Here is a 20,447-nt window from a genome sequence, read left to right as displayed (position 1 = left end):
GAGCTGCTCCAAACAACTCTGTCTGCATCTGATCTTACGAAATTTTGTTTTTGAACTCCCCACATGTGATTTGTTTTGGGTAAAATAACCATAAACCTCACAAACATTGAACTTGGGTCAGGTGGTCTCTCTAATCTGAAAAGCTCTAAATTCTTATATGCTCCTACACTTTATTTATTTCCAGTTAACAGAATTTTAAGACATTTGAGAGGACTTAATTATTCCATGACAGCCTATAATTATAATGTGCACATAGCTCTGTCCATTGCTTTGCAGACCTTTGTCTACATTGCAGGAAGAAAAGCCAAATGAGGAATGTTCACTGCTTTTGTTCAGGCATCACAAAATCTGAATTGCTTTATAGATTTTTATACATTTTTTCTGCTTTTACTAGTGCTGACAAAAAAGCTTTTTTTATCTAATACTTTTCTAGCTACTCCTCCATCTAAAGATGCTAATGAACAAAGAGGTTAAAAGTAGATTTGTGCCACAGATATATTGTGGTTATCTTGTTTCCCTTGCTGTTTGAAGAGCCTTCTACTTTACTGCTCTGTTAGCCTTGTGCAGCAGGTCATGCTTGTTTTGCATCTTGCACAAGTGGGTCACCTCTGGGTGACAATGCACTGCAATAACAATGCTTGCACGGGGTCGGTGTAGAGCATGTCTAAGGATTTCTAGCTGCTGAATGGAGAAGGGAAAGACTGATTTTGCTGCAATGGTAACTCTCAGTTATTTTTCAGCTCATGGCTACAGCATGTTCTTCAGTCTTCATAAACCAGCTTCATACTTCATATGGGTGTGCAGTATCTGTTTCTTCAGTATATACCTCATCTAAAACCTCCTGAAGTAGCCTCAGTTACCTTTAATGACTTTTCAGTCAAGGGCTGTATGACAAATGGTCTAATAGAAATGATAGAGATACAAAGCTGCTTTTGAGAAGATCTGATCCATGAAAAACTAACAAAAACTGGAATCACATTTACATCACCTCAAGTGACTTTTTGTATAAATGTGGGTTGCAGAAGCACATTCTTGAAGAAAGCAGTAGGTAGTAAATCTGGAGCATATGGCCACTTTCTTTTATGGGAAATGCAGAATCCAAGATGAGAAATCACAGTGGGTGTGTCCACACTGCTCAGTCATGTTAAAAATACCTTGGCTAGAGCAAGACAGTTATCTCTGCTTCACACAGACACATGAACTGCAGTCCTCAAAGCTTCATGGCTGTAGAGGCATGGCTTGTAGGCTAATCACCTTTTTAATAATACCTTCATCAGGAACCCAGGGCTAGCCCTTTGACAGCTTGGACACCACCTGCGAGGTGAAGCAGGATGCCAGGTGTTGCCATGTCCCTGGAATGCCTGGTTTGGTGACTTGGCAGAACCTTGAAGCACTCCCCAGCTCCCAGGGCTGGGGCATAGACCAGCTGCAAAGTCCTAGTGATTCTGTCAGCCTCACAGCTGCATCGCTGCTTCTGCTTGGAGAGGAGCAGAGCAGCACAGAAGCGAGAACCACTGACGAAATATATTTGTCCGTGTTTGTTATTAACTGCACATGTGCTGCCAGCTCAAATGCTCTGCTGCATTTTTACCTGGACTCTAAGGGCTCTGTGTCGTGTCCTTGTTCTGGTGAGTGCCTGCTGCTGAGTCACACATCAGGGTTGGCCTGGGTTAGATCAGGGTTGTTTTGCTGCCCCTGGTTTTAATCCTTGTTTCGATCCACAGGCTTGCCTGGATAGAAGTTATGGTTTTACATCTGTTTATCTAGTTCTCTAATGCCTTCTATTTTCTGTATACTGACACATGTTGTATTCTCTCTCAGCCTCAATACCCTGGAGAAATTCCCATAATGAACTTGTGTTCCTCATTCTACACCCACTCCCTACTTAGTTATGATCAGCTCCCTAGAGCAAGCTGACACAGCATTCGTGATTTCTATGCTTGAGTTGCCATTTATAATTCAGCATAATGCCTTATTGATTTAGAATGCAATAATTACATTTGTAGAACTTCTGTTTCAAAGTAAATTGAATAACTGAAAGAAAGAATTGTAATCACAGTGACAGGTGGTAGAGTCACTTTGGATTTAAAAAAAGAATAGAAATTACCAAATTCCTCTTAAGGCATGAATAAAGGTAGATAGAGGACATGTCCTTTAATAACTTCCTTGCAAGTTTCACTTAATCCTTTTTTAAATTTGTCTGTCTTTCTTCCCATCTGACACAAATATACATCTGTTTAGAGGCCACGTATACCACCTGAGGTTACAGTTCAGCCATATGAGTAAGCATACATTTAAGTGCCAGGGAAATGCTGTACCAAACACAATCAGATTTCAGTACAACTTTAAATTAAACATTTAAGTGCCTGCTTTAAGGCCTGGGGAGAAAATCTCATCATGTTTTTTGTTTGGTTTGATTGCTGGGTTTTTTTTTTTGTTTGTTGTTTTTTTGGTTATTTGTGGGTTTTTTTTAGTGTGGGTTTTTTTAGGGTTTTTTTTGTGGTTTGTTTTTTTTTGGCAAAGGGAGGCAAGTTGGGAAGATCTCTTGGGAAAAAAGAGAGCCCCAAGCACAGGGTTCAGTGCCTGTTTTTGAGAAGTGAGAGGGTATGAAATGTTCCTTCAAGACCATGAATGAGCTCCTCATCTCACAGGTCCAAATATTGTTGAAATAATAATTTCTGTAAGAAAGATATTGGTGTTATTGTTGAACTAGGTATGGATTTAGCAAAGGCAAGGCTAAAGGAACTACCGCTTCCTTTGTCCTTCTCCAGCTCTTCTGCCTTAGTCCTGAAGAAAGTGACTTTTATTATAGGGGAGAGTGAATGAGAAGGTTTAACACAAAGGTGAAGATCTCCCTGTCCAAGTACAACAAACTGAGCACACCTGCCTGCATTTGTGTTTTGGAGAGACAAGCCCAAATCTGTGATGCCTCCCTCCTTAGTCCTAGCTGGGCACAGGCAGAGGGGCCAGTCCACTGTCTAATTGCAGCAGCAGTGACTTAATTTTGGCTGAGCTTGTACTGTGGAGCTTGTACTTTTAAATCTAGCCTCTGAGGACTCCAACCCACTGCCATCACTTGTTTGAAGGGTAAAAGATCACCACTGCCAGCAGGCAGGGCACGTCTTCTCCAGCATGACTGTTAAAAATCTCTGTTCCACTTTTACATAGATATGCAAAATCAAAATAACATAATTTCCTTTTCCAATCTGATAAAATAATATTTTCAAAATAACATAATTTCCTTTTCCAATCTGATAAAAGATTATTTATTTAACTTGTATTTTTCTCTTCTTCTCAAGAGCTTCCTAAAAGAGTCTTAAACCCCAAGTTTGCAAAAATAACATATTTTCTGGTCCAATTTTGGAAGCTGGGAGGGAGATTATTTTTTTACAGTTTGAAACACAATTTTGTGGACTCTGATACAAACTCCTGTGAATTAATATTTGCTGCTCTTCCTCAAAGAAAATGAAAGAAAAATGGGGGATACTTACAGAGTTTCTGTTGGGAGACTCAGACCCACTTCCAGAACTGCCCTTTTTGGTTTTCTGAGCTAAGGAAGTCCCAAAGCGGAGAGTTTCATACACAGGGTCGACCTTATTTCCACAGGCTGCAACAGAGGGAGCAAAAGTTACATCAGTCCCTTGAAGAAATTTCTGGTCACGTTCCTGCTCCACTTGAAGAAGCACCTGCCTCTACCAAGATTTTCAAGGGTATGTTTAGAAATACAAGTTGAGAGACTATCCTCATAAGAAGTCTTTTATTAACTTAGTGGAATTGGCTTTTGCTGTCTTTCAGCTAATTTTCTGCTGCCTCTCTGCTCCCACAAAGACCATCTTTCCCTTATGCAGACACTTCAGGTCCCTGCCATTACCTTGTCTATCTTCACCTGCTGCCCTCCTTCTCTACTCACTGCTGATGCTTCCTACACTGAGGCAAGGAAGACAAAGTAGCAGGAAGATTTAATCCATGTTTGCTGCCTGTTCCTACTACTGACCTCTTGGATTGCTCTCAAAAGTAGATGCTTGAAAGGAAAACCCCTGAGGATCTTTGTGGTATGAGTGGGCTATCACCTTTATCCATATACCCTCACAGTGCTACTACTTGGCTAATTTGGATAAACAGGATGGCCTGGGTCTTCCTTGAAAGATACTGACATCCCCCTGTGGGGCCATATGGGGTCTGAAGGCAAGTGTGAGTAGGTGCTTCTTGTTGGGAATGTGTTCCATGTTGCTCAGCTCAGCCTAGGGGTAGCCAGAAGGCCACCACCCCATGGCCATTGGTTCAATTCTCACTCCCTCTCTCATAGCTGGTCCCAAAGTCACCTCCCATGGTACAGAAACGGATGTCTCCAATGAGCAAATCTGGTTCAAATCCTCTTCTACATACCTCCTTATTATACCTCAGCCTTCATTGACATACAAGGCACTAGACACATAGAATATAGTACATTTGTAGAAATTTGTGGAAGAAGATAAATTATAGCCTAAGTACTGAGAAAATACATGGGATTTTGAATTTTGATGAGAGAAAAACACACCTCATTTTTTAGCCAGTTTGTTAAGAATGTTTCTATTGCTTCTGACAAAAAAATGACAGATGATTTTTAGAAAGAGAAACTTAGATTACAGTTATTTTTGTTCTTTTTTTAACTGCTGAAAACAACAAAGTGAACGTACTCAGACCAGACATTTAAACTGACTGCCTAGATTTGGCTTCTTCACTTTTTGTACTGCTGGGCTTGCCAGATCAGAATATTGGTGGGCAGAAATATTTTTCAGAATCAACTCAACTTCTCCACTTCAAAATGTTTCTTTTCAGGAGTTTGCTATTACAGAGAGCAAAATTTGGTCTTTTCAATACTTGGACAATATGTATACATGGTCAATTAGGAAAACTATGCAGAAAGAAATGTGGTTGAAAAATGACAGGAACCTAGTCCCTTAAAATCCAGACCAGTGGTTTGAACGTCTCAAGCTTGTTTTGTCCTTCATCTTTTTCTTCCCAGCTCAGATATTCACCTCAGTATTCCAGTATTTCCTCCCTATTAAGTTCCTATCTTGAGCTCAGGTACTTATTACTATAAACAGGGTGATCACTGACAGGTTGTATGTATGGGGTTTTGAGTGAAATGCACAATAAACACACCCTCTCCTCTTCCAGCTTTGTATCTTTGAAGTGGTCCTTTCCTGAGATGGCAGAAGGACATCCAGTCACTGAAAGGAGCTGGAAGGCTGCTGAGGGCAAATACCAGGGCTGGAAGTCTGCCGCTGCTGTTGCAGAGCACTGCCAAAGGGAGACTGAACTGAAAAGCAATCAAAACCTACCAATAGGCATCACTTCTTTGATGCAGCCAAACTGTTCATGAATGAGTAGTGGTGAGCTGTAGTACCGTCGAAATCCCTTTGGCTGGAGGGAGAGAAAGCAAAAACAAATGAAGTGCATTTGCTGCCACCACTGGTGGAGTAGAAATAACCTCAGCTCTTCTGCTAGTTGTGCAACCGGGCAGTGAGGCTGGAAATTTGCCTCCTGTTCTTGAGTCACTGCAGGGTTTATAGATCAGGGCTTTGTTTGACTTTTCTCCTGGAAAAAACAATTTCCTGTATTTATGTGGAAGGAGGAGGGACTAATTTTCAGGCCCTCTTTTTCTTCTGTCTTACGTAAAAGCAGTGATAATTAATTGCAGCAGAGGTGCTGAATCATTCGAGGTTCTGGGAAGTTTCCTTCTCCCTTTCTTCTTATGTAATGTGAAATTGCATTGTTTTGTATTTGCTAAACATGAAACTATTCTTCCCCACCATAACTCCAAATATCTCCATAACTCCAAATCCTCAGGTTCCCATGTATACACTTGTGAAACTCAAGGAATTTAGAGCTTTTCTATAGGTTTTTCTAAGTTTTGCTGCTGACTGACCGCAGCTTCCACTGTTTTGTTTTTGTTTTTTTACCTTATAAGGTCAAAAAACTCCCCAAGTTGTCACCAGATGAGTACCAAAACTGAATATGCTAACATCTAAGTCTTTGGAAATGCCCTTCAAGGTATTGGAAAGTCACAAAAGGTCTCTCAGATTTCTAATTTTTGTGGGCTGTGAGAACTTTCAGCCACAGTGAGAAGTGGAAAAGCCTCATGGGGATGTGCATATTTTCTGTGTCCTATGTTCAGTATATATAAAAAAATTATATACAACTTGTTCTTTTGCTCATGAACTGCAGTATGGATTCAGAAGGAATGAGGGGATTGAAAAATTTGGTTTCTCAGAGGAACAAATTCTAGATTCCCCAGCCTCAGTTTGTCTCCAAACAAAACAGATTCAGACACGTGAGCTCATAAGACTCCCATGACTTTGCTGGACCATTTCCTGCTTTAGGTTTGGGCTCAACTTTTCTGCTTTTGTATACTAATAATCATGAGAGCTGAGGCTGGAATACAGAAATGTGTGAAACAATTCACATGATTTAATATTTGGCTTGTGCAAGTCTGGCAACGAGGTCATTCAGCTCTTAACAGACCAACTTCCTATACCAGAATGCCTCACAGTAGGGCTGTGATTATGGTTCAAATGCATCAAGATTTTTCACAGGTGTTTAAACAGCAGTAACATTCACTGAATACTCTTGGAGGGAAAAGATCTTTCCACAGACAGGTGGGTTCTCTACCCCTTTGAAGTCAATGCTTGATTATTTTCATCATTTAACACAGTTTGGTTTTAGCTCATATTTGTCTCAAGTGACTTGAGGCTGCAATAAATATGAGAACATATGAAACATGAAGATATGTATTCTGTTTTCATATTTCAAATGGTCATTTTTCCAAGTTCTTTTTCCACAAGTAACCAATAATGAGAATTTGCTGCTCAGAAGGTGACCTGGGCACTGAGGTTCTGTGTCCATACAGAAGCAGGTCTCCTCTCAGTCACTCCTATGAAGAGATTGCTTCAACTCTTTAGTGCCCCATTTGTGAAATATGCTTTGGTTTTATTTTTAAGATGAATTATGGTTTTGCATCAAGTCCTAACAGTGGAAAAAACAATAAAACATAATTTGAAGGATTTTTCATTTGTTAAAATCCACCCCAGTATTTTGATTAATTTATAGAGTTCCTTGAGAGATTTGTACTACAGCAAGCACCATTTAGATCAAGGGAATGAATTCTGACACTTAGTGCAATTTTGATTATGTGACTCGTTTCATATCCCCAAAGCAGACCAGATTTGTGTTCCATTTTTGTTCAGGTTTTTGAGTAGCAGCAACTGCCCCAAACTGGTATGAGGGCACCACCTGGCTTCACTTTTCTCACTTCAGTAAAGTGACCTGGTGTGAGGTCTCTCAATGTACCAGCTAAGGGCCTGCCAGGGGATCAGGCACACAGAGCAAGTGGCTGCAGCACAAGCATGTGCCTCCCACCACACTTGCTGCCCTGAGCTGCTCACTTACCAGCTTGCCCATGCAGCGCTGCTGTCCAATACTGTCTGCACACTTGTGGTGGATGCTCATCTTACAAGCCTTGCAGCGCAGTCCGTGCTTGGCGTTTGTCCCTGTGAGATGCACAACAATTATTTAATTAGACAAAATCAATAGTTTCCATGCATTTAACAAATGACCTGAAAGAACTGATGGGGAAGTCAGTTGCAGTGGAGTATTTATTGACATTGCTCTTTGGTCTGCCTACATGTTTTTTTATACACATTTATGCATGCATTTTATGTAAAGAAAGCCACTCCATTATCGACATTTCTCCCCCAGGCTCTTCCTTAGGCTATTGCTGCCTTTAAACATATATTGGATTATGCTCTGTTGTGCAATAGTCTTATGGGTGATCTTTCTGTCTCATGAACATCAGGCAAAATCTCATTGCTATTTAGAAAGGCCTAGGCATGAGAGCTGTGCATGACTGAAGGAGCCACTGAAGGAGCACCCAGGCTCTGGAGCTACCCTGGGGAGCCAGACCACCAGTGGAGGGCCAGGATTTATGGGTGAGGGGTAGTTCCAGAGGTATGTGAAAGTTCTAAGCCTGCTCCCTTACCAATGCCCACTCATTTGCCCAGGGAGTGCTGCTCTCACCTCCATGGGCCAGTGCTCAGAGGGCACAGGAAGAACTCCTTCCCTGTCCCTGAGTGGGGCAGTGGGGATGGGATGGGTCTGACCTTGGTCTCCTTCACTGGCAGTGGAAAAGTTCAGCACCTCAGGTAGGGGAGCTCCAGGAGAAACTCTGCCTTACAGAAGCAGACTTCTCTCAATTGAGCAGCAGTAGTTCGTCATTATCTTCAATGTGGACCTACTTCTTAATGACAGAGCTGAGTCTGCTTGCTTCCAGGCAGGAAAAGTCACTCTTATTCATACATCCCTAAGACTTCCTAAACCATGCAGAAGCAGTTAAGCTGCAGCAACTCTTTTATCCCCATGGGACTGTATAAACGTAAAGAGCAAACAACATGTCAGTTCATTATCATCTACTGTGAGATTGAGTAAGAAACCAGGTAGTAAAAAAACCCAAAAAACCTCTTGACATTTTAACCAGCCCTTATTAGTCAGACATGACAGGAATATTAGTCAGAGGATTCTGCATCTGAAAGTACTCATGTAGCTCGTGGTTATTTGATAAGTTAAAGCCATGTACACACTGCTGACTTCATTCAGTGAAATGCTATATCTGAAAGAAACACTTCAGGGAAGGTTTCATCAATCCATGACAAAACCCGAGCCTTGACAGGACTGCTTTCAGGGGAAGAGGTCCATGAAGTGGCCAATTTCAAGCCAGATAGAGGCAGACTGGAGGAGCTGGGAGCAATTGCAGTGAGCCAGGCTCAGACACTTCACTTGTGCGTTTCTTGTAGGACAGGGAACTGACATCATCCCTGCCTTCCTACTGAGGCTGTTGAGAGATGGGCAGTGAATGAGGTTGAGTGTGGGGTGCACCCTGGGGACTCCCATGGAGTGGGGTCAGTGCCTGTTTCCTGCTTGTTGCCTGCCTGGCCCCCCTCTGCTGAGCCAATGTATTTTGATACCTCACTGCTCGGGCAAGTGCACGTCTAGCCTCATTCCTGGGGTCTTTTTTCCCAGTAAGCACAGGATTTACTAGAAAATCACATCACTGTAGGTTTTTTTCATTTGTTTGTTTTGTGTTTTTCTTCCCCTGCATGGCTACACTTGGATTTCTGTGCTGTGAGGATTTTTTCACTTAGAGCTTCTTTTCAATAACACATGCTCAAAACAATATTGACTTCAGCGGCTTTGTATTTTTATTACTGAAGATGGAATACTGAATCACCCTTCCTGATGGTCAACAACTGGCACAGTGAGAAAACAGGACTTCCTTCACATTTTTTAAATTATATTTCTAGATCAGAATTAAAAAAAAAAAGGAAAATGACATCATACTTTGCCTATACATCATGCATTTAGTGTCAGTGTCTACACTGGATCTAATTCTCCTCTGATGTTGGTCTGTACTAGGGTAACTCCTACCTGCTTTACCAAATTAGCTGTGAGATTCAGCTGAAAAGGCAGTCAGTCCCACAGCTCATTCTGCTGGCTGTTACAGTCTTCCACACATTCTAGTGTTAACATTACAAGGTGGCTTACATGCTATAACCATGTGATCACAGAAGAGCCACATTTGTTAATATAACTGCACATTCAAATGATGTGCAAAATGAATGCAAAATATCTGTGCTACTTTCAAAAATCAAAGCTCAGCTTCTTCAGAAAAGAGTTCTGTGGTCATGCAAAATGAGTAAGACAGCAAATTATAAAAAAGCAACACTATGTTTCTATTGTTGAATGCCACTTGTTGCCTGTGGGTAAGTAATCCGTGGGTCCAAAAGGGAGAAAAAGTATTTAGGTAATACACTTGAGCCTACAAGAAGTCTTTGTAAATCAAAATGAAATTCCTTATAACTCCCCAAAAGCTTCAATCTTTAATTCATTGTCATTTCTAATCACTTGGTTTACTGTGGGACTATGTAGCTTGGAAATAATTCGCATCTACCTCCCTGCCTCCCACTGAGGAATAACTAAAGGGCTTAAAGAAGAAACATTTATTCTGCATTTACACTTAACTACCATATCTCAAGCTCTGAAAATGGCATTTTTACAAGACACATTTTCTTTTTTCCCCAGGATAATTTTTTTCTCTTCAGTTTCCAATCTCTATCACACTAAATCAAACCTCTTCAGAAAACTGTGGCTAAGCTATTTCAAAACTACATGCCAGAGGTTAGACAACTACATATTGTGAAGGTTCCTGAGATTCAGAACTAAGGCAAAGCCACAACTCACATTACGGAGAATGGATCCACATTTGGTGTAAGTGTAAATGAGACCAAGGTCTGGCCTGTTGCATCAATTTTTGGCCTCCCAATTAAGCAAGATTGTTGACTTTGTAGCTGCCTGAACAGGACTGGTTTTCAAAGGCATCTTGGTAGTTTAAAATGGGAAAAAAAACAGGCAGAATACAGGTCTTGCAAACAAGTTGTGTGAAGCTGAGTCAATATGGTGAGAGTCATTCAGTCACGCTGGTATTAGAGAGGTAATGATTATGCCTAAAGCAGTGGTGGTGGAAACATTGAATTCTCCCAGAGAGCATGAGAAAGCTAGGAATTTGGTCTGAATATACATAGAAAATAAGTGCCATTAATGACTAAAAGTGAAAAATTACTGATTATGATTATTGAAAAAAAAATTATTGGTTATGACAATAATAAATATAATAATAACAATCCTTGAGATCCCTTCCAACCTGGCATTCTATGATTCTATGATTATAACAGCAACACTACAAAGGGGTAGACAGAGGGAAATGTTTATCATTTCACTTATCTGTCATAGGATAACAAAACTTGTTTGAATTTAAAAGCCTGTCTTTTGCATGTTTATTCCATCTGGATTATAGGATCATAGAATGCATTGGATTGGAAGGTCATTTAGGCCAACTCCCCTACTATAAGCAAGGCCATCTCCAAATAGAAAAGATTGCTCAGAGCCCCATCAAGCCTAACCTTGAATGTCTCCAAAGATGAAGACCCACGACCTCTCTAGGTAACCTGTTCCAGTGATCCACCACCTTCATATCAAAGAACTTTTTCCTAATATTCAACATAAATCTACTCTTCTCTAGCTTAAAACCATTACCTCTTCTCCTATTGTTACCCTGCCTCCCACTGAGGAATAACTAAAGGGCTTAAAGAAGAAACATTTATTCTGCATTTACACTTAACTACCATATCTCAAGCTCTGAAAATGGCATTTTTACAAGACACATTTTCTTTTTTCCCCAGGATAATTTTTTTCTCTTCAGTTTCCAATCTCTATCACACTAAATCAAACCTCTTCAGAAAACTGTGGCTAAGCTATTTCAAAACTACATGCCAGAGGTTAGACAACTACATATTGTGAAGGTTCCTGAGATTCAGAACTAAGGCAAAGCCACAACTCACATTACGGAGAATGGATCCACATTTGGTGTAAGTGTAAATGAGACCAAGGTCTGGCCTGTTGCATCAATTTTTGGCCTCCCAATTAAGCAAGATTGTTGACTTTGTAGCTGCCTGAACAGGACTGGTTTTCAAAGGCATCTTGGTAGTTTAAAATGGGAAAAAAAACAGGCAGAATACAGGTCTTGCAAACAAGTTGTGTGAAGCTGAGTCAATATGGTGAGAGTCATTCAGTCACGCTGGTATTAGAGAGGTAATGATTATGCCTAAAGCAGTGGTGGTGGAAACATTGAATTCTCCCAGAGAGCATGAGAAAGCTAGGAATTTGGTCTGAATATACATAGAAAATAAGTGCCATTAATGACTAAAAGTGAAAAATTACTGATTATGATTATTGAAAAAAAAATTATTGGTTATGACAATAATAAATATAATAATAACAATCCTTGAGATCCCTTCCAACCTGGCATTCTATGATTCTATGATTATAACAGCAACACTACAAAGGGGTAGACAGAGGGAAATGTTTATCATTTCACTTATCTGTCATAGGATAACAAAACTTGTTTGAATTTAAAAGCCTGTCTTTTGCATGTTTATTCCATCTGGATTATAGGATCATAGAATGCATTGGATTGGAAGGTCATTTAGGCCAACTCCCCTACTATAAGCAAGGCCATCTCCAAATAGAAAAGATTGCTCAGAGCCCCATCAAGCCTAACCTTGAATGTCTCCAAAGATGAAGACCCACGACCTCTCTAGGTAACCTGTTCCAGTGATCCACCACCTTCATATCAAAGAACTTTTTCCTAATATTCAACATAAATCTACTCTTCTCTAGCTTAAAACCATTACCTCTTCTCCTATTGTTACATGCCCTTGTGAACAGGTCTCCCCCAGCCTCCTCATAGGGCCCTTACAGGTATGGGAAGGTCACTATAAGGTCCCCCTGGAGTCTTCTCTTCTTCAGGCTGAGTGACCCCAACTTCCCCAGCCTGCCTTCATAAGAGAGGTGCTCCAGCCGTCTCATCATTTTCATTGCCCTCCTCTGGACACGCTCCAACAAGTCCACATCCTTCTTGTGCTGGGTGCACCAGAGCTCGATGCAGTACTCCTTTTGAGGTCTCACCAGGGCAGAGTAGAGGGGCAGAGTCACCTCTCTCAATCTGCTGGCCACACTTCTTTTGATGCAGCCCAAGATGGAGCTGGGCTGCAATTGCACATTGGTGACTCATGTCCAGCTTTTTCATCCACTGGTACCCTTAACCCTTTTTCCACAGGGCTGCTCTCTAGCATGTCTTCCCCGAGCCTGCATTGATATCGCCAGTTGCCCTGGCCCAGGTGCAGGACCCTGCACTTGGCCTTGTTGAACCTCATGAGAGTCACCTGGGCCCACTTCTCCAGCTTGTCCAGGTCCCTCTGGATGTTAATCTTCCTGTAAACTGCAGTATGGGAAAGGGGAAGAAGCGAGTTCACATTTGAGATGGCTGCAGCAGTGTCTGGAAGGGGCAGGGGAGTGTTCCTGCAGAACAGGATACTACAATGTTCTCCTTGGGGGCATCTGCTGAACATACTCTAATGACCTGTAAGCCTGACTATCACTCTCTTGTTTGATTCCTGTCCCCCTAAAGAGCTGACAGCCTGATTGCATCCTACCGTTTATTGCCATTAACAGATATTCTCCTACACCAACCTTAAAGCACAGCTGGAAGCTGCTGGTATAAATAACTCACTGAAATGTCCTAGCTCATCTGGAATCTTTTCAGTTTTTGGTGGATCGGAAACAGGGGCTAAAGGCTTGGCAATTAAGCTAAATATGGAGTATACTAACTACTTTTTTCTCTGGTTTTCATTCAAAGTGGGGGTAGACTAACAACTTTGATGGATTCTTTGTTATTACATTCAAAAAGTAACTATCCCTCCCACCCTCTTCTCCAAAGATCCTCACAAAGGTTACTTAATCAAATTGTTAAATGCTCAGCATGCCAGAATGAAGATTCTGTTCAGTCATTTTTGATTGCAATCTAGGGATGTGATTGTCACTGTTTTCAAGGCAGACTGCTTAATTCACTGAGCAGGTAGGGCAGTGTTCAACGAATGGGCAGCTCTATTCAATACTTTCAACTCTTTTGTACTTTCACCAGTCAGTGTGTGTCCTTAAGCATCACCTCTTGAGTACCAAATAAAGTTAACTCCATACACAAGGTGATTAATAGCCCCATGGACTTGCCTCAGAGCTCACTGTCTTTGTCTCTTTATGCCTTGCATTATGAACACTTTTGCCAAAACTTGGGTGGGACTATTTTAGAGATGAAAGAGCAACATTTGGCCCAAAACTAATATGGCAACAATGGCCCAGACACTGGTGTTAAAATTGTAAAAATAGCAAGCTGCTAAAATGGGGAGTTTAGAATAGAAAATATTGGACATATTTAGCTGACTCGTAGTGCCCATATACATACCTGTCAATGTAATAATTCAAATTATATATATTGGTAAAACCCACTCACACACATTTGCACATATGTCCTTTGTGTCCTAGATATGAATGTATCTATTAATTATCTCACAATCTGTAAAGGCTGGTATTTGTTTTGCAAATGAAAAAGCTGAAGCTGAAAAAAGAAACAGCATCTCACTGGAAGGAAATGAGGAAATTTCATGTCAGGATATCTGGGTAGCTCTTAAATAAACTTACAAATGAGGTTCTGCCACACTTATTTTCTTCAGATACCAGCTAATTCATCCAGACACCCAGCACTGGAAGGACGCATTGTTTTGAGAAGCAGGTCACGTTTAATAATGTCTTGCTAGAAATATTCCACAACTGGGTCAGGTCCCATTTGAATATCTAAACCAGTGGCTAGGTTTTCCAGAACAGCCATGGAAAATTGGATCTTAAGCAGTTCTGACAATCTGACTCTACTACTAAAAGGACACTCTGCATCACTTTTGTAAATCTAAGCCTTTTTTGGAGGAAACCTAAATTGAAGCAGAACACCTCAATAGAGGTGAATGGAAAGATTTGGAGACAGAAGAGACAGGGCAGAATTTAATTCCAAGTCTTTATGTCTGTCTCCTATATTTTAGTAACTCCATTTCAGGAAAATTACATTTATCTTAAGGAATGCAAATGAAAATTATGTTTGTCACACACATGCAAAGGGAACTTTTAGCATCTTCTTGCCCAGTCCAGTTATGGCCACGGCACTGCTTGCTGGTGCTTTTTGCCTGTTGTTTCAAGGCTCAATGCAAGATTACTAGCTAAAGAAGGAGAACAAGACCTACAGCCTGGAGAAATGCAAAAGAAAATTGCAAATGCTGGTAACAACATGATGTTATGTTGATTGTAAGGGGGGGGGGGTTGGAGGGGGTGGGGAGGAGGAAAGAAGAAGAAAAAAGAGAGGATAAACAGATTCAGGTGTATAAATGAGAACAAGGGAAAGAAACACAGAAGACTCTCACCTCCAACTAACCCAGCTATGACCCAACCACTGTTTTTTATCGTTCCAGATAAGAGGAACGTGCCAGTCAGAAATTGTTTTGATTTAGAGCTTTCATAAACAAATACATTTAAAATTACATATTTTCCATAGAACTTCAACTTCTGCTGTGGGAGGCTGATAAAAATAATGACTGCGTTGCCCCTTTCTCCCCGAGCGCATTTGCAGTTATCACCAGAAAGCTGTCTCTATGCCAGAATTTGTGGGAAATGGAGAATTTTAAGCAAGCTGGACCACTATTGTAGATGTGAAGGGTTTAGGATGTCACCTTAGAAGAAGAAGAAAAGTCCCTGAAATGGCACTGATGCCCCTGCAGTCATCTCTAAGTCTTAGGGCAACCTCGTCTCCCACTCCCTTCTTAATTTGTAATTGTTTTTGTGTAAAAGCTCTGATGCTGAAAGGGAGACTATTTGAAAAATTTCCTCCATGGCTACTTCCCACCTCAGCAGCCGATTGCTTCTGGACAAGCACTTGCCCCCTTCCTTCCCCTGCTCTGCCTCAGACAAGACCTGTGGGTAGAGAGAGTGGCATTTTCTACACAGGACATCCACACCTTCAAAGTGAACAATCTTGAGCCTATACTCCCAAATCTTTAAGTTTGTAAGGATGAGCTGGACATCTTTTTGCTTGCCCTTCAACTTTCTTGGGTGCTTCCTGCGACCTTGGGAACTGCCCTCTTTCTCTGCCCTCATACCTGGCAGCCTCCTGCCTCTTTTTCTTGACCGATACTGGGACTCCATTGTTTGTCTTAGCTGACATTGTGGAGAGGATGGAGGTGTGGATCCTCAGCTGGTCATCACGTAAGCTATAGATCAGCCATCCTAGATGGTCAACAGCTGGAAGTCATTGCCAGCTGATGCCTGACTGAAAATTCAGCTTGATGGTTGCACAGTTGCCAGGTGTGTTGACTGATACACAAATATTCACTCACCTAAAATTACTGATATTACTAACAATTCTCCCATCGTGCTTTCCATTGCTAAATACAAGACTGAATGGATTTTTCAAAACAGTAATAAAAAGAACACACAATAATTTTGTGGTCTGCTGTGCATTTTTCCCAACAAGACATGAAATTGTGCTTTAAGTTTACCCTTCTCATTTGACCTAACTAGATAATCGACACTCATTTGAACGAGGTGACAAAGGCACTCTATGCATGAATAGCAGACATGTAGGATGAAAAAGTACAAAACACACAGAGAAAATGAGGCAAAAATCTTACTTAGGCAATTTTTCATGAATAATGGCAGCATGGGATTGACTTCAAAGGTTTTACTCTTTAGTAAGGGCCTTTTTACGTGGTTGTTTCTTAGGGTTTTGTTTGTTTTTTTTCCCCCAGTTAAGTCTGCCAGTCCAAAATGTGCAGAATTGTGGAGAGGATGAATCAGTAGTTCCTTAGGACAGGGGTACACTGTACAGGGATGTCCAACAACACATGGGAACTAGAGGAGGAACCCCTCCATTTGGGACCAAGCTGCCAAGCCTGGACCTAACTCCTTGACTGGCTGGAGTGTCCCATTCCCCTGAGTCCACCTTCAGTCTGTCTAAATGAGACTGTGTGTTGGGAGAAGCTGAGACTTGTGTATTTATGTTCTGTAGAATAGGGCTTGATACCCAGCAATGATACTTGTCTTGACAAATTAAAAACTTTTAGATTCCTTGTCAATGAGAGTCTGAGTGCCTACCCCACCCAATTTCCCCATAACAATATCCAATGCTTAAATAGCAAGAAAAGTTGCCTTGTATGTAGGCAGGCTACAAGACAGTGCACAAAATTAGAAGTGACTTCCTAGTGACATAGTTTTCTTTCAGGAACAACATGCTGAGAAAAAACTGAGGCAGGTTTTTCTTCGAGACAAATAAGAAAAACACCTCTCCTTTCTAACTTCATGGTTTTAAATTGTATATATAAGCAAGAAGAAACACTTTTATTCCTCTTGCAAATCAAGTCTGCAGCTCCTTGATAATGAACTTCCAGTGCAGCAAGACTTTTAATTCTGTGGTTCAGGAACAATGAGATTTAAAAAGCAAATATGCATTTCCTGTCCTTTGGTATGAAAGTGATTCTCATTCTTGATGTCTGCTGATCAGAAGAGAATGAAACTCATTGCCCTCTGCTGTAAAATGTGGCCACAAGAGGTTTTCTTGCAATACACTTTTCACATATTCAGCAGCTTTGCTATAAATGTCTGTCCCTGAAAGGAAATATCCACCTCCATACTTCTTAAAATATCATTTCAGGTTTTGTATCATCTAAATGTTAATTAAGATGCTGGAACACCATGATAAATAAACTAACAGCTAGCTATTACTGAAATAAAAAATCCCAGTCCTCTAAAAGCCAAACACAATAAATCATATCTAATGTTCTTTGCTCTAAACGAACAGACACTGCTGTCTCAATACTAATGTCTCAATAATGTCTACTTTTCTAGACAATTTTCTAGACTGTAGGGACTGTACTTGTAGATCTTTGCACTAGGTTGCTTTGTTGAGAAGGAAAATAGCTGAAAGAAGATAGGCATAGACTTGTCTATGGGACCTCATGCTGAACTCCTCCAAAGATGATGATAGCGCTGAACATGACCAGGGAACACAGAGAAATTAAACCTGGTGTGGTGTTCCAAAGGAGGACAAGCAGACATCAATAGCTGATCTCAGTCCCAGTGATATAAGGAAACATAGTGTGTGAGACGACAATGATTAAAGTCAGATTTCAAACAAGATGTCCATGTTGGCAGACTCAGGTTATTTGTACCTGTGTTCTAATGTGTTGAATTGATTAGCTACCCAGTTCCAGCCTTTTCTGTGTGTTTTGAGATATTATGAAAAGCAGTTGAATTTTGTGGGGCCACTTAAATGTGCCGAAGCCTTGATCTTTCAAGGGCCTTGTAACATTATATAGGACTTGTAAAACAGTAAAAAAAAATATTTGAATGAACACTATGCTCCAAAATGAAATGCAGGGTTCTGGGCTTGCTGAAAATGTGGGAAACCAGTTATGGAAGAGAAGAATGGTCTGCTCTCAGAAAAGGGATTTAATATCCTCTCTGCTTAATGGATTTTTAACATTGCCTGCTGCTTACAGAGCTCCATCATCAATGGGCTTGAAATGAGAGGCTGCTATGTGCCAGAAGATTAGGACAATCAGTGAGGACTATAAGAGGTTTAGTTAAAAAAACCTCCAGATCACGTAAATCGCCAGTTGCTCTCTGGCCTTCTGCTGATTCAAGCTTACTGAGGTTTTTGGCTCATTCCTCCTGTAGCAAAAACTCTCTCTCAGCAGTACGAGCTCTCAGCCTTGATCCTGGTCTTTGTTAGCACAGCCTGACTAGCAGCATCTGCAGCAATGGGCTTCTCACAGGAAACACTGACATGTGACTCACCCTGGCCACGATTCATCTCCCTCCCTCTTCTGCCCATTTCACAGTAGCTAGTGATGGAGCTGGAAAGTGGAACAGAAGGTAACTACATGTGTCACCACCTGAAATTTAGTGCATGGTCAGAGTAGGGGCACACACAGGCTTCTGCTCCAAAGCCATTTTTTTCCCTTGGATCACACATAGCTGAGGAGAACTACCTCAGAAGCTATAGGTGTAAGAGACAGCATGATTTACTCAGACAAGAGATGATTCAGGGCATCACCATAATTAGATGTGCAGTTATACCATTTTGGTCGGTTCAGATTTAAAGGAAGTTATTTTTACAGATAGTCACAATGTGCTGCTTCTTTACAGAACTTTACAGTCATATTTTATAACAAAATATTTCAAGAGTTTTGAAAATAAAAAATATGGAAAAACATTCAAATTAAACTTTTCAACCCAAGTACAAGTTTGGGTTGTTTTTTTTTTTTTTAATGTATCTTTTTTTTTTCCAGAAAAAAATACTGACATTCCTTCACTACTGTTGTTTGCTGAAAGGGGTAATCTCAGCCTTCACTGTTACAACCTGAGAGAATTTAGTACTTGACACATAGCAGTGCTGGCTTAAAGCACACCTCCAAGTACACTTCCACCTGGCATCAATTATTGTTTAAATGAATAAGAAAAACATCTGTCAAATGATGGTACAGAAGTTTCTGCAGCTCAGCAATGCAAAAAGAGTATTACCTGCCTGTGGGTTAATCTAGGGAGTGAAAAGATAGAGACATTAAGCTGAAATTTTACTTTATTTCTAAATATCTAAATCATTGAACCAAAAATACAAAAAATCTGCTTTCTAAGATTTTTTCTATCAACCAGAATAATTCAATACATGACTTATAAACTGCCCATGGTTAGAAGGAGTTTGTATTGTCTGAATTCTCCATGGATTCAAGAAGGAACAAACCAAGGAAACTCAAGCCACATGTAGATTTCACTTAGCCATATTCGCATCTATGCATGTAGCTTGCACAAGCAGGACTACATGGTTTGTTGTCCAAGAACCTTAATTAAAATATTAGCTATACTTGTGTTATCACTATTAGAGATAAGGAAACCCATAGGTATAACAACAGGCTTGGTAGCTACAGCTGCCTGGCTTGTACAGTGATAAAGCCGATAAAAAAAGTCTAGCCAAATCCATCAGATAACCTTGCTTTTGGCAAGATGATTTCCACTGGAGCAGGAGTTATTGATAGGAAGTCACTGAAAGCATGATTTAGGGGCAATGGGGGGTAAGGGAGTAGAAAAAGAAAGCAAGTCAATGTGTTAGAAAGCACTGGCACATAGCTGAATCTCACAAAGCTGGCTCTATATACATATTTAGACTCAGAAGCTGTAATGGGTAAAAATAGCTGAAATTTTGAACACAGGCAGCAGGTAACTCTATATATGCATGGGTGAATGTCCAAAATTGAACTCCTGAATTCTCAGAAAGGAGCCTGCTGTTTGCTGTCTGCAACCAGTATGGCCTGCTTGGGAATTCTGATAACAGTAAACTAAACTCCCATATCCTCCAATCAATAAAGAAAGAGGAGACTGACCCACTAGTTAACAGGCTGATCGTGCCCTGGTCTTATGCACATACACTATTTAGACTGGAGGAACAGGGAGCTTGGTTTCCAGGAAGAAGAGCTGGTGCCAAGAAATGGGTTTCTGAAAGGAAGAAGTGGTCTTGGAAAGAAGAAGAGGGCCCAGAAAGGAGAAGGTGAAGATTCTGGCCAGGGAGAGGTCTGAGAAATGGGGGAAGGTCCTGGGGATGAGGAAGCCATGGACATTAATGCCAGAGTATGCCAAGGACCCCGGCCAGTGGGGGTCTAGGTCAACACTCTGCGGGGTCATCTCTCCACCAGGATCATCTCTCTGTGGATCAGCAGATGACACAGGGCTGCGCTGGTGTCCCGGCACAGAGATGTCCTGGTGCAGAGATGTCCCTTCCCTGGCTAGGAGTGCTTGAGACAGGTAACTGTAAGCAGTATCCCAGCAGAAGCTAACACAACTTTCTGCCCAACCTTCCCAGGCCAAGAGCAACCTCCAAACAGGGAAGGGAAGACCTAGGGAACGAAATGCTATCAGGGAGGGAAAGA

General features: G+C 41.0%; 1 protein-coding gene across 2 annotated transcripts in view; it reads right to left on the bottom strand.

Moving 5' to 3' along the window:
• STAC (SH3 and cysteine rich domain) overlaps nt 1–20,447 on the bottom strand; it is a 69,446-nt gene that overhangs the window by 14,963 nt on the left and 34,036 nt on the right. The window contains exons 3-5 of one of the 2 annotated variants that reach the window (XM_009994991.1): nt 7,432–7,532; nt 5,325–5,406; nt 3,492–3,607 (exon numbers count right to left, since the gene is read on the bottom strand). In XM_009994991.1, coding sequence (XP_009993293.1) covers nt 3,492–3,607; nt 5,325–5,406; nt 7,432–7,532 — 299 coding nt within the window. The remainder of the gene's footprint in view (nt 1–3,491; nt 3,608–5,324; nt 5,407–7,431; nt 7,533–20,447) is intronic. The other variant, XM_009994992.1, reaches the window with a different exon arrangement.

This window comes from Chaetura pelagica, unplaced genomic scaffold (assembly GCF_000747805.2).
Source record: "Chaetura pelagica isolate M959 unplaced genomic scaffold, ChaPel_1.0 scaffold43, whole genome shotgun sequence".
Lineage (NCBI taxonomy): Eukaryota > Metazoa > Chordata > Aves > Apodiformes > Apodidae > Chaetura > Chaetura pelagica.
The sequence above is the reverse complement of the archived record's forward strand: the minus strand, read 5'-3'. Positions and strand labels throughout refer to the sequence as shown.